Below are 14220 nucleotides of genomic sequence, written 5' to 3'. Positions count from 1 at the left end.
TGATTCAAGAATTTCATTTATATTAACTAAATATGTTTAATACACATTATCTTATGAATATATTTAATATACATTATATATATATTTTTTTGGATTACGCACCGGGTTTCCACGTGTCCGTTTTATGGTCCACGTGACTAATCCCGCGCCCCTTGAAGCCGATCCCACAACTCCAAAGGGAGGTAAATTTCAAGAATCCAGGGATGGAAACGAACCCGGGAGGGTTTGAACACCTGACCTCGTGAGAGGCACTCTCGTAGCCCGCACTACCACCTGAACCACACACTGGGGGTTAATATACATTATATTACAACTATTGCACCTCATGCACAACATAGATGTATTTAGTTTGTAATATATTAGAACTAAAACTTACACTATTATGTCTATTAACAATTTATACAGTTTCATAAAAGAATTCCATGCTTTACTTCTAATTTCCATCATTTTTTCAAATTAAAATTGAAATTGAAATTTCCATCAAAATTTCCGTACTTAAGGAGCTTTGAAATTTGAAATTTTAGTCAAAATTGAAATTTAAGACTGCTTAAAAATATGATGCAGGGCCGGAGGTTGGTCATTGGATGGATCACTTTGGCCCTATTTAGGGTCAAATAATAGAGTTAAGGGCTTGTTGAGTCCTAAATCGATGCATTAGGTTGTTTATGAGGTTTGTTTGTAAATAGGTGCCTTAGGGGAGCTTATTTGTGGTTTTGTTGTTTTAGTATTTCCTGGGGTTGTACTGTACAAAAGACAGTTTGGGAATTTGAATTGAAGTGTAACTGCGTGTTTTCCTCTCTATCGTTTTTCTCCCTTAATCCTCTCCTTCCCTCTTCCCTCTTTATTCTACATCACAATATTTAATGCTAACGACATATATGTTTGAGCCATGTGGCAGCTTCTTAATAGCTAGCTATATATAGCTTCATATAAATAATATTAGCTGACATTTATTGCCTTTGAACCTGCTTTTGGATAAAATTATCTTTCTTACATCTTTGTGGGCTTTTGTTACTGGGGCTTTTAGATTACTTTGCTGAACTGACATTCAACAGGGTTGGAAAGCTTTGTTGTACTGATTTTTTCCCCTGTTTTTTATTAGTTGTCTGATTAGGAGGATTCCTCTTTTTCGTGTATTGTTTTGTTATTCTCTCTTCTCCTTCGTACATTTCCTTGCTATTTTCTCTTTTTGGATAGGAACCTGGGGTAGCAGGGTCCTTTGGACCCAACAGTTAATAAATGCTCGTACAACATTGTAATAAACAACATTTAATAGTTGAGTCACAAGGCTTCCTCTCAACACCCTCCTACACAAAGACATGTAGTGAGAGATGAGAGGTGAGCTGAGGCTATCTGTGTATAAATAATCCCTATTCGTTTCCTGGCTCAGGACCCTAGCCGGTTTAATGTGACATTTTTCAATATTGTGACTGTTTTGGTATGCATGAATGGTGAATGGGGTTCAGAGTGAGCTGAGGCTGCCTCTGTCCCTGGTAGTAATCATAGCACTTTTGAATGCTGTATGTCTGCCATGTATCCTCCGCCGCCTTTAAATGAAAGAGAAATTTTTGAATCTCTTGGGTGCAAAACTATTTTGGAATGAAGCTATACTGTAGTATAAAAGCAATCTTAAGTCAATTTTACTATTATGTTCTTTAATCATATAATCATGGGCCTTATAAAAAAAAAAATCATATCATCATTGGCTGCCTGTTTAACTCTGATTCTAAGGCAAGCAATCTATTGTGTCATGCAGGTCAAAGAGGTGATTATATCATTCTTTATATTGATGGAACAGGGTAAAGCTACAAGACAGGTGTACATCATTCTAGTGCTTTTCCAAGTTTCTTTTCTCACTTCCCTGAATTTTGTGAAATACTAGATGTGGACTCTTTACATAACTTTCATGATATTATGAAGTAGGATCTTGACCTGCGATGTGAGGAACTAATAAAAGAAGAATTTGGCGAGAGCTGTAATTTTGATGTGGATGATGCAGTTCAAAAGTTGGAGAAGTTGGGCATTGTTGCTCGGGTAAGATCCTTTCTTTTCCCCTTCACGGCAATCAAACTGAGGGCAGAAATTCGGTTACTACGTTGTTGTTACTTCAGTCCGAGGGCCAGTTTGGATCAAGGATTTTGCCTGGAGAAAGGAAAGGAAAGGAAAATGAGAAGGAAATTTATTTTCCACTATATTTTCTCTCTATATTAAATACCATTAAAAATGAAAAAATATTCTAATTTAAATAAAAATTAAGAAAGATCAAATGTTAAGGATGAGTAAAATTAAAATTTTGTTCATTGATTTGGTATATATTTTATTTTCTTTCTCACTTTCCTTGATAACTAAACATGAAAAAGGTGGAATTCTTCTCATTTTCTTTTCCTAATATTTTCCAAGTTCCAAATGAGCCATAAATGAATTTCAGTAATTCAACTACTGAAATGAAAATTTTATTTCAAGCATTTCAGTGTTCTTTTTTTTTTTTTCATGCATTAAAATATTGGAGGGCTGGAGTACTTTCCAACACCCATGAATTTTTTTAGTGTTGAATGGAGAGACTCACTCTTTCCTTGGTGGAAGTATAACACATTGCTGTTTGCAAGATAGTTTCCTAGAAACATATTTTTAGGCACTTTGTTGAAATTTTGCTTCTCATTACCCTCAAAATCAAAATGGCACAATTTCCATCTTACATAATGTCCGTTGAAATTTTAATGAATCATTTGAAATTTATTGAAATCTGAAAATCTTAGCGAAACTTGTTGAAATTTTAACTCTAGAATAAAATTTCCTTGAAATTCAAATGTAAGATTTTGATGCAAAATGAAATTTCTTTCTTTGTTTATCTTATATTTTTTTGTTGCAAGGGCTTTCGAAATTTCATGAAAAATTGAACTTACAACAATATTTTATTTAACCTTTCATGCCTAAATTATCTTTATTTGTATAATACAAGATTTTTAATTGATTTATGAATTTCATTTATACTAACCAAATATGTGTTTAATACACATTATATTGCAATTATTGCGACACAACATAAATGTATTTAATTTGTAATATACTAGTCTTAAAACTTATATTATTATGTCTATCAACCATTTCTAAAGTTTCATGAAAGAATTCCATGCTTTAGTATAAACTTCCATTGTTTTTTCAAATCAAATCGAAATTGACATTGAAATATAAATTTCCATAAAAGTTTCTGTACTTTTGGAGCTTCAGAATTTTAGTTGAAATCGAAATTTAAGACCTTGATTTTGGGTGGGAAATCCATTTTTTGAGAACTCATACCATGCATTCAGGAGCATGGAGTTGCAGGATTGGGGACTAACTGGTAGTTAGAAACATATTTGTTCTAAATATATTTCATCGTCCATCTTTGTGAGGTATCTTCCCCTAATGTTTCATAAACAGTTCCTTTAATTTAAAAATTTTTATCTGAGTTTATTATTAAATATCTCTTTTACTTTCTCAGTAAATTCCATTACATTTCTCTACTTCACATGTCCTTTTTATTTTTCGGATAACTTGCTTCCGTCTCCCATAAACAATCTCAATCGAATTGTCTTACTAGTCAAATCTATTTTGGATTAAGTTACTGTCTTAAGCAAAAATCTCCTCTGTGAACCATTCCTTGCCTGACGCCTTTTGTACAGTTGTTTTTTTTTTTTTTTTAAATTAATTGGTGTCGGGCTGGTTCGCGTTTCTTCTAACTAGAGATATTATATCTTGAACTCAGGATTCTATTGGGAGGTATTACTCCGTAGGATTAAAGCGTGCTAATGAGATTATTGGCACCACCACAGAGGAGCTGGTCCTCAAGGCAAAACTGGGTGCTACTACTTGATGCTGTATGAGAAGGTAAGCTTCTTATCTACCACAGTGCCATCTATATATTAGATTCATTTAAACTTGTAACGCCTTAAGAGCTATACACAGGTGTAATTCTACTCCAAGCATGTCTCATCAGATGTCTCAGATGTGTTGTTTCCCAGACAAGGACTGCTGTTTGGGTTTCCCGAATGTAAAATTTCCCTTTAAAATTTGTGAATGTACATTGATGCGTGCGATTTTCCAAATGTAAGTTTGTATGGAATGTTGTAGCTATGTTATTTTTGTTGTCGAAGTCTAATTTGTATTACTCCACGATCAATGATATGCTGCTCCCTTGGGTTTGTGTTCAAATTCAAAAACCTCTGTTAATTTAGTGAGAACTTGTGAGCAACTTGAAGTTGCTTGTAAGCTTTGTTTATTATTGTCAACTTGTCATTGTTTGGTTGGGAAAAATTACTAGTTAGAAATAGAAGTGACAAGGCATCACGAAAAAATGTGAGTTCCCCTTGTGTAGTACAAGTCCTCCAGTTAAAAAAAAAAAAAAAAAAAAAAATGGAAATTATTGTCACTTCAATTGGTTTTGAGATTGTGTAGTATGTATGGTGCCCAATAGTTTCAACTGCTGCTCCAATTGTGTATCTTAATTTTTGTTTCCCAGCCCGTAAACGAGAGCATTGTGTAATTCAAAATGGTTGATACCATTCCTAACAGCTGCATATTGTTATTCTTCAAGCGAAGGGACGTGGGGACGTAAAAAATGGGATTCTATCAACTTGTTCTGACCTAGGATGATAAACTCATGAGCTTGGTCTTACTTCACCGTCGAGAAACGAAGGAAGACTTCTATCTTCAAGTTTAACTTAGATGCAACTCGTATTTTTTGGTGTGTGAAGCAGTATCAAACCAAAATACCCAACAAGCATTAGCTCTCCCTGAAAAGGAGGTGATCTAACCACACCTTCTAGTACGGTTACTTTGTTATGACTTCACTCCAGTCAGTTGCCCTATCTTCGACATCTCCTTCCTTGGTAAGTTTTTAGACAATTGGGCTGGGCTCAGAGTAGCAACAGGGAAGCAACTTTTCAACTGAGCCTGCGGTCATGATATTATGAAATGCTATTAGTCTCAGTTACAATACCTAGAAGTTGTTTGGTGTGTTGAAAAGTAAAGAAAGGAAAGAGAGTTATATGCTTATTTGGAGTAAGATTTGCATCTGACAGTTGGAAGAAATTCCATGCATTGTTAACAGATGCAAGGTCTATCATACGCAAAGCCAAACAACAATGGTAGTCTCAATTTTTGTTGACATTTTTTAGGGCCATAAAGAATGTCGCTAGTCCCCAATTCATTAAGTCCTATTTGGAAGTCGAAAAATAGTAGTGCAAGAAAAGGAAAATATCAAAAAATCTATATTTTCATATTTGGTTGGGGAGGAAAGTAAGAAAGAAAATAAAAAATATATTAAATTTATAAACAAAATTTTGATTTTACAAATCATTAATATTTAATTTTTCTTACTTTTTAATCATATAAAAATATACTTTCATTCTTAATAGAATTTTATAAAAAAGAAAAATATAATAAAAAATAATTTTTTTCCTTATTTTCTTACCCTTTCCTTTTTTGAAGAAAAATTGTTGGTCCAAACTCACCCTAAATGTTAACTTCACCACCACTTTATTGTTATCATTTATTTAAATACCGTCACTACACGTAATTGGCTCCATGCAGTTCTCATTAAAAAATGTGGGTTAAATAGATGGTGTCAATAAATAGTGATATAGCTCGCCATTAATTTATTTAATATTTTGACGCATAACCTTCTAACTACACAACAATGCTGTTGTGAACATGAATATAAAATGTTAAATTTGGATTTGAGTAGATTTGGATAAATTTTAATTCAATTTTTATATTACATTTTATTCAAATATAATACAATTGCAAATTCAGTACCTCTCGAATATAGGGCTTAAGAAAATTTAGATTGAGAATTGAGATTTGGAATTCGTGGTAAAGTGTACGAGTCCCGGGTCCAACTCCAGTTAGGTATTGTTCGCTTTGGCGCATAGGTCTCACGGGTTCGTCCTATAAAAGACAACTCACTTAGTTGAAACCCAATTCCTTCTCATAAGTTCAAGATCTCTCTAATACATATTCGATATGGGATCGTGACAGACTCTTCGGTCCAATCCCTGATGTCCTCATCGGCGTGATTTTCCTAGTATACATTCGATATGGGAGCGTGACATAAAACATGGAGGTGAATTGTGATAATAGATAAGAAATTAGGTGAGTTTTCAATGTTGTCAATTGTCATTCATCACGGATTCGCATAGCAGGAGGAGAGATGAGAGCCCATTTGGGGGTGTTTACCTCTCCACGTGTCCATGTGTCTGTTTTTTATGTCAAATACATGGTGAATGAGTCTCACTTTTAAAAACATCATTTGAGTCCGTGATGTCATGGGCTTGTGACATTAAATAATTTTCTTGAGTTAAGATTAGTTAGATAATTTGACTGAGATGGATAAATAACACTTAAATAAATTATCTAAAATTTAAACACTAACTTGTGATATATTCTAACGTAAGAATCTAAGATTAGTGTGTTAAGAAAAAGAAAAAGGGCAGAGACCGTTTCACTTTGTGTGCAAAGCACGGCTTGTTTGTTGCTTTTCTGTTTTCAGAAATTTGTTTATGTGCTGATAATGAGCAAACCAGAAACGAACTTTCCCGCCGAGGAGAGCGGAGATTGCAATACAGAGGGAAATGAGCCACGAAGATCGGATCCCGACTGCCATTTCATTTATCTGCATGCATGCATTTATGCTTTGATCGATCTGAAATTCTCATCCACAATCCCAAGGCCAAGCCTTTCAATTTTAAGTTCAAGTATATCAGTTGGCAGAGAGAAGAATGGGAAAGGGGAGAAAGAAGAAAGATATAATTCGTTTGGAGAGGGAATCCGTCATCCCCGTCCCCAAGCACAAGCTTCTAGTCACCTTGGCCAACCTCATAAGTCTGCTTCCTTTTCTGCCGTATTAATTAATTAAATGCACTCTTCTGTTCTTGATTGTTTCATTGTTGATTTTTTTCTTCTTCTTCTCGACCGCATGCGTTCCAGAATTTTGTGGAGAACTAGATTTGGGAAATGGGTTTATAAATGTTTGCCATTTTGTTTTGTGCCCCTACCCCAACCCTCTAAAAAAATGGGTTCATCAGTATAATGTTTTTGCTTTTCCTAGTTTTATAGTATTTTCTCATGTAATACTCTGCTTTCTTGAAATGTAAAATAATCGTTGCTGCAATTAGTTCTCTGCTTTCTTGAAATATCAAATATTCGTTGCTCTAGTTCTCAATTTAATGCTCTTGCTTTTAATTGTTTTTTTTCTTTTATGTTCAAATTTCGATTTGTACTGGTATCTATCTTGCTGGTTAGCAACTTGCACTTTTCTGCCTGACTAATAATGTGGGTTGCAAGCTTCTGTCATAATAATAATAATAATAATAAGATTGGCTACAAAAAGAAATTAAATTCTTGTTTGGTTGTTCATATAGAGTAGGAAAGTTAACAGATAAGATTTGTACTCTGTGTTGAGATCGCAGCTGGTGGAGTCATCAGCAGCCGCACCAACCAGCTGCATATGCTGAATTTTGAGTTGCAGTAGGTGGAAACTGGCAGCCACCTTCACCTACATTGCCCACCTTGGTTGACTTGCACCCCCCCCCATCCATGGCTATAAATGAGATGTGTGTGTGTGTGCAAGATGTTGTGTGTTGAAGCTGTGCGTAGTGTGTGAGGCAGAGGGGAAGTGCAGAGCTGTGTGCTGTGTGCGTTGTGTGAGAGAGAGAGAGAGAGAGAGAGAGAGAGAGAGTTGAGTTGAAGGCAGTAGCCTCATCCTCCTTGTATTATTCTCCCAGTTATAGTGAATTGGTGTGTGTGCTTCGTGGACATAGGTTGATTCGGCCGAACCACGTAAATCTGGTGTTCCATTTTTGTTATTTATTTTTGCTTGTGTGTGATTGTTGCTCCTAGATCCACCCCAACAATTGGTATCAAAGCGAGGTTGGAGCAAAATTGCAGATCCGGAGCAAAATCACCAGATTGGAGCCTCTGTCTAGTAGCTCAAAACTCAGTTTTGAGGCCACCGTCACGTTCCTCTCATTGAGACGGAGCCAACGGTGGTAACCGGAGCTTGAACGGAGCTCAAACGACAACGCACGCACCTGCACTCGCCGCCGACGGCCAGGCGACGTTCCCATGCTCCGGCGATCGCCCAGTGAGCGTCTGAAGGTTGAAGACGGCCACGTGAGTGCTGAGTCAGCGCCCCATCAGCGTGCCACATCAGCGCCAACAAGCCGCCACGTCAGCGGTCCATGTTAGCCACACGTCATCTTGGCCTACGGCACGCCAGTTGCCACGTCAGTAGCTGGGCCCCACAAAGGCGGGCTAGCAGGTGGGCCCCATAGTGCTACGTCAGCACCACGCCTGTAGTGGTCCCCATAGTGCCACGTCACCAAACGGTGTCAGTGACTGTTAACGGTGTCAGGAATATTTTGTCAGTCAGACGAATATTTTGTTAAGTTTGACAAGATTTGACCGATTTGACCAGGAACTTTGACTGGGCTTTTCGGAGCCATTTTGGGTTTGTTTTTCGAATGACTTGAACCATTTCTAAGATTTTTGGCTGTTCCGAATCCAACCGTGCTGTTCGTTTGAGCTAATTCCGTCTCTAGATCAGTGAATCGAGATGTCGAACGAAAAAAGCTCATACATCGAGATGTTTGACGGCACGAACTTCAATTTTTGGAAAATGCAGATCGAGGACTACTTGTTTGGTAAGGAGTTGCACTTACCATTGAAGGAGAAGCCAAAATCCATGAAGGAGAGCGAGTGGGAGTTGCTTGATCGAAAAGCTCTCAGAACTATCAGAATGAAGTTGGCAAAGTCTGTTACCTTCAACATCGAGCACCTGACAACCACAAAGTCCCTTATGGATGCGCTATCCAAAATGTACGAACATCCATTAGCCGCGAATAAGTTACACTTGATAAAAAGATTGTTTACCATGAGCATGTATGCAGGTGAAAGTTTTAGCAGACACCTGAATAATTTCAACGAGCTGTCGGATCAACTCGCCTCGGTTGGAATTACATTTGACAGTGAGATCCGTACCCTACTGATTCTTAGTCAGCTGCCTGAGAGTTGGAAAGGTATTGTTACTGCGATCAGTAGCTCCGCAGAAAAATCGAAGCTGAAGTACGATGAGGTCATCAGCATGATTTTGATGGAAGAGATAAGAATGCAGTCAAACAATGCCTCCACTTCAAGTTCAGCCTTGAACGTGGAAAGCCGAGGAAAAGGAAGCGGGCATGAACGATCAAATAATCGCGGCAGATCTAGGACCAGGCGGTTTAGATCCAAAAATCCCAGAGGTTCCCAGGGCTCAAAGAACTTTGAGTGCTGAACTGTGGAAGGTTGGACATTTCAGAAACCAGTGCAGAAGTCCGAGAAAGGAATCTGAGGCGAAGATAGAAGCAAATCTCGCCTCTTCCTCAGGAGGAAAAAATGCATTGATATGCTATTTGGAGAGCAAGTAGGGGTCTTGGGTCTTAGAATCTGGAGCCTCATTTCATGCCACTTGTAGCAGAGATTGCCTAGAAGAGTATACACCAGGTAATTTCGGTAATGTGTATCTTGGCAACAATTAACCTTGTGACATAGCCGGAAAGGGAGTTGCGAAGATCAAGATAAACGGGTTAGTATGGAAGCTGAAGGATGTCAGATATGTTTCAGACTTGAGAAAGAATTTGACCTCAGTTGGTCAACTGGCAGATGAGGGATACACGATGACATTCATTGGCGATGAATGGAAGGTTTCAAAGGGTGTACTAACAATTGCACGAGGTAAGAAAAGCGGAACACTTTATCTAGCCTCCAATGCCTCCATGTCTATTTCAGTTGCTGCAGGAAATGACGACAGCAACATCTGACACCAATGACTTGGTCACATGAGTGAGAAAGGACTCAGAGTGATGCACTCAAAATTAAAATTGAGTGGTCTACGGTCGATAGAGATTGACATGTGCGAGGATTGCATATTCGGGAAATAGAAGAGGGTCAGTTTCCAGACAAACACCCATGCCCCAAAGAAGGAGAGACTAGAACTAGCCCACTCAAATGTATAGGCACCGACGCCCGTCTCATCCATAGGCGGAAAGAATTACTTCGTCACGTTCATTGACGATCATTCTTAGAAGGTATGGGTTTACTTTCAGAAGTATAAGTCGGAAGTATTTGATGTTTTCAGGGTATGGAAAGCTATGGTTGAAAACGAAACTAGTTTGAGAATCAAGAAGTTAAGAACAGACAATGGTGGTGGGTATGAAGACATCAGGTTCAAGAAATTCTGCTATGAGTGCGGTATCAGGATGGAAAGAATTATGCCAGGTATGCCTCAGCACAACGGCGTAACCGAGCGGATGAATCGAATGTTGACTGAAAGAGCCAGAAGCATGTCTATACAGTCAAGCTTACCATTGCAGTTCTGGGCAGAAGCAGTCGGTACAGCAACATACTTGATTAAGAGGGGTCCATCAGTACCATTGGACCACCGTATACTAGAAGAGGTATGGAGCGGAAAAGAGGTGAGACTTTCACATTTGAAAGTTTTTGGTTGTGTTGCATATGTATATATCAGTGATCATGTTAGAAACAAGCTTGATCCTAAGTCTTAGAAATGCATCATCGGTTACAGTGAAGATGAATTTGGGTATTGCATTTGGGATGATGAAAACAAGAAGTTGATCAGAAGCAGAGACGTGATCTTCAACGAAAAGGTGATGTACAAGGACAGACATACAACAGAATCCACCGAACCAGTTCAGAGAGAATCAACCTATGTAGATATGGATGATGTCCCAGAAGGTGTCGGGACGCAACAGCAGAATGTCGAGAATCCTTAGGCGGAGGAACCAGTGGAACTGATCGTCGCACCACCGCATCCTACTCTAGCTCCGAAGCTTAGGAGATCTTCTCGGCCCCATGTACCAAATAGAAGGTATATAGATTACATACTTCTTACAAATGGAGGAGAGCCCAAATATTATGATGAAGCATGTTAGGTGGCAGATACGAGCAAGTGGGAGCTTGCGATGAAGGACGAGATGAAGTCCCTCACCTCCAACAAAACGTGGGAACTAGTTGAGTTGCCCAAAGGTAAGAAGGCTCTTCACAACAAGTGGGTGTATAGGATCAAAGAGGAGCATGATGGCTCCAGGAGGTACAAGGCCCGATTGGTAGTCAAAGGCTTTAAGCAGAAGGAAGGAATTGACTATACCGAAATCTTTGCACCAGTTGTGAAGCTGATAACCATCAGACCAATCTTAAGTGTTGTTGCCTCAGAGGGCCTACATATCAAGCAATTGGATGTGAAGATGGAATTTCTTCATGGTGATCTTGATGAGGAAATTTACATGCACCAGCCAAAAGGATTCTCAGAGAAAGGTAAAGAGAATCTGGTGTGCAGGTTGAAGAAGGGTTTGTATAGTCTCAAAGAAGCTCCCAGACAATGGTACTGGAAATTTGACGGCTTTATGCACATGAATGATTTTCAAAAGTGTAACGCTGACCATTGTTGCTACTTCAAGAGGTATCGGTCTAATTATATCATTATGTTGTTATATGTGGATGACATGCTAATCGCAAGACCATATATAGAAGAGATCAGAAAATTGAAGCAGCAATTGTCAAAGGAGTTTGACATGAAGGACTTGAGCTCAGCTAAGCAGATACTTGGAATGCAGATTTCCAGAGATAAGCGAGAGGGAACGTTGTAGTTATCTCAGTCGGAGTACATTAGCTGTGTTTTAAATAGGTTTAACATGAGCAGCGCCAAAGCAGTAAATACACCATTGGTAGGACACTTTCGCCTCTCCAAGGATCAGGTTCCCTAGATAGATGAAGAGAACGACTTCATGACTAAGGTACCTTACTCCTCAGCCATTGGAAGTCTTATGTACGCTATGGTTTGTACCAGACCGGACATTGGCCAAGTAGTGAGAGCTGTCAGCAGGTTCATGTCAAATCCAGGGAAGACTCACCGGGAGGCAGTGAAGTGGATCTTCAGGTACCTCAGAGGCACTATTAATAAGTGCTTATGTTTCGATAAAGGAGACTTGAAAGTCAAAGGGTATGTAGATGCCGATTTTGTTGGTGAAGTTGATCACCGTAGGAGCACCACCGGATATGTGTTCATTGTTGGCACTACAACTGTTAGTTGGATGTCACAGATACAAAAGATTGTTGCCCTATCCACTACAGAAGTTGAGTACGTAACAGTGATAGAAGCCAGCAAAGAGATGATTTGACTTCAAGGTTTGTTGATAGAGCTTGGATTAAAGTAGGAGAGGAATGTTTTGTACATCGACAGTCAGAGTGCGATACATCTGGCTAAGAACTGTGCATTTCATTCCAGAACCAAACACATTGGACCGCGTTATCACTTCATCAGATCTCTATTAGAGGATGGAGTATTGACACTTAAAAAGATTTAAGGTAGCAGGAATCCAACAGACATGTTGACGAAGGTGGTGACTATAGAGAAGCTGAAGTTGTGCTCCACTTCAGTTGGTCTTCATGCTTGAAGACAGATATGAGCACATCATTTGCCTATACATTAGTTGAGATGCTGCCTCCGTCTCCAAGTGGGAGATTGTTGAGATTGTAGCTGGTGGAGTCATCGGCAGCTGCACCAACCAGCTGCTTATGCTGAATTTTGAGCTGCAGTAGGTGGAAACTGGCAGCCACCTTCACCTACATTGCCCACCTTGGTTGACTTGCACCCCCCCATCCATGGCTATAAATGAGATGTCTGTGTGTATGCAAGATGTTGTGTGTTGAAGCTGTGCGTAGTGTGTGAGGCAGAGGGGAAGTGCAGAGCTGTGTGCTGTGTGCGTTGTGTGAGAAAGAGAGAGAGAGAGAGAGAGAGTTGAGTTGAAGGCAGTAGCCTCATCCACCTTGTATTATTCTCCTGGTTATAGTGAATTGGTGTGTGCTCCGTGGACGTAGGTCGATTCGGCCGAACCACGTAAATCTGGTGTTCCATTTTTGTTATTTATTTTTGCCCATGTGTGATTGTTGCTCCGAGATCCACCCCAACACTCTGAATTTTGGAACCTCAGAAAGCTGCAGAACTTACTCTCAACTAAGCCTAATTATACTGCTAATCTTAGTTGCGCTGAGTTTTTCATTTGTTGGAAATCAAAACAACGTAAATCATACACTTTTTAAAAAATAAAAATGAAAGTGGAATACAGTGTAAAGCATCGGATTTAGAATTAAATTTTTGTTTTTTTTTCCCTCAGTTTTTTGGGTAACAAGGTGGGTTGGGTAGAATAACATTGAATTCTGAACTAGATGCTTGTCATTAGCAGTGTTGGATTGCCATTTCCTACCTTGATCTTAGCTGGTAGCTCTTTTGCAGATCGTGGATCTGATCGAGCCGAATTTTTAAGGCTCTGCAAGAGAGCTGAGTATACAATTCGAGCTTGGTATCTTATGCAATTTGAGGATATGATGGTACTGCCACGTTTTATGTTTTTGTTAGTTTTTATGCTGTAACGTTCATTTGTTCATCATTATCCATGATTTGGTTAGTCTTTTCTTGTGTTAATTATTGCTTGCTCAATGTCCTAATCAAGTACATAATATTGTGTCTGCAGCAATTGTACTCGCTTTTTGACCCCGTCTATGGGGCTAAGAAAATAGAGCAGCAAAAACTGTCCACCCAAGAAATTGACGTTCTTGAACAGAGTTTCCTGGCATACTTATTTCAGGTGCACCATTTACGTCTTCTAAACATGATGGAAATTAAATCTCTCTTTCTCTCTTTCTAAATATATATGTATGCATATATATATATATATATATATATATCTATATATACATATATATACACATGCACATGCTCATACACACACACAAAACATATATATAAGATACCTCAGATTGGAAGCTTTTAATTTCTTATAACTAAATAAGATTCAAATTCCAAACTGAAACCATCCACCTAAAATAAGACCAAAAGAAATCCAATAAGCTGACACTACTACTCTGAACTTATCCATGTAGTACTGCATTTGAAAATTTTGGAACCCTTCAAACCAGTAGGGTCATACCCGAGTAAATGTCGTCTCCTTCCGCATGGAAACAATGATTGTTAAGCAAATATGGAAACGGAGAAAATGGAAACGGAATTTAATGGCCTTGACGAGGATGAGCTGCAGCAGAGGAGCCAGCTTTCATATGCTGGAATGATGATGCCCGCGTGCTAACATAATCCATTAAGTACCACGTGCTCATTTATCCCATTAAAAT

General features: G+C 38.6%; 2 protein-coding genes across 3 annotated transcripts in view; both read left to right on the top strand.

Moving 5' to 3' along the window:
- The window catches only part of LOC131167713 (uncharacterized), a 43256-nt gene extending 39065 nt beyond the window's left edge, over nt 1-4191 (top strand). Inside the window, exons 13-16 of one of the 2 annotated variants that reach the window (XM_058126554.1) lie at nt 1757-1816; nt 1924-2034; nt 3746-3867; nt 3946-4191. In XM_058126554.1, coding sequence (XP_057982537.1) covers nt 1757-1816; nt 1924-2034; nt 3746-3853 — 279 coding nt within the window. In that variant the 3' untranslated portion in view covers nt 3854-3867; nt 3946-4191. Of the gene's footprint in view, nt 1-1756; nt 1817-1923; nt 2035-3745; nt 3868-3933 lie in introns of both variants that reach the window. The other variant, XM_058126555.1, reaches the window with a different exon arrangement.
- A 2413-nt stretch (nt 4192-6604) lies between these two features.
- The window catches only part of LOC131167712 (uncharacterized), a 30997-nt gene continuing 23381 nt past the window's right edge, over nt 6605-14220 (top strand). The window contains exons 1-3 of the mRNA XM_058126553.1: nt 6605-6861; nt 13328-13422; nt 13566-13679. Coding sequence (XP_057982536.1) covers nt 6759-6861; nt 13328-13422; nt 13566-13679 — 312 coding nt within the window. The 5' untranslated portion in view covers nt 6605-6758. The remainder of the gene's footprint in view (nt 6862-13327; nt 13423-13565; nt 13680-14220) is intronic.

The sequence above is a fragment of the Malania oleifera genome, chromosome 11 (genome assembly GCF_029873635.1).
Source record: "Malania oleifera isolate guangnan ecotype guangnan chromosome 11, ASM2987363v1, whole genome shotgun sequence".
Classification (NCBI taxonomy): domain Eukaryota; kingdom Viridiplantae; phylum Streptophyta; class Magnoliopsida; order Santalales; family Ximeniaceae; genus Malania; species Malania oleifera.
Note: the sequence above shows the minus strand (reverse complement) of the source record. Positions and strands in the feature narration are given on the sequence as shown.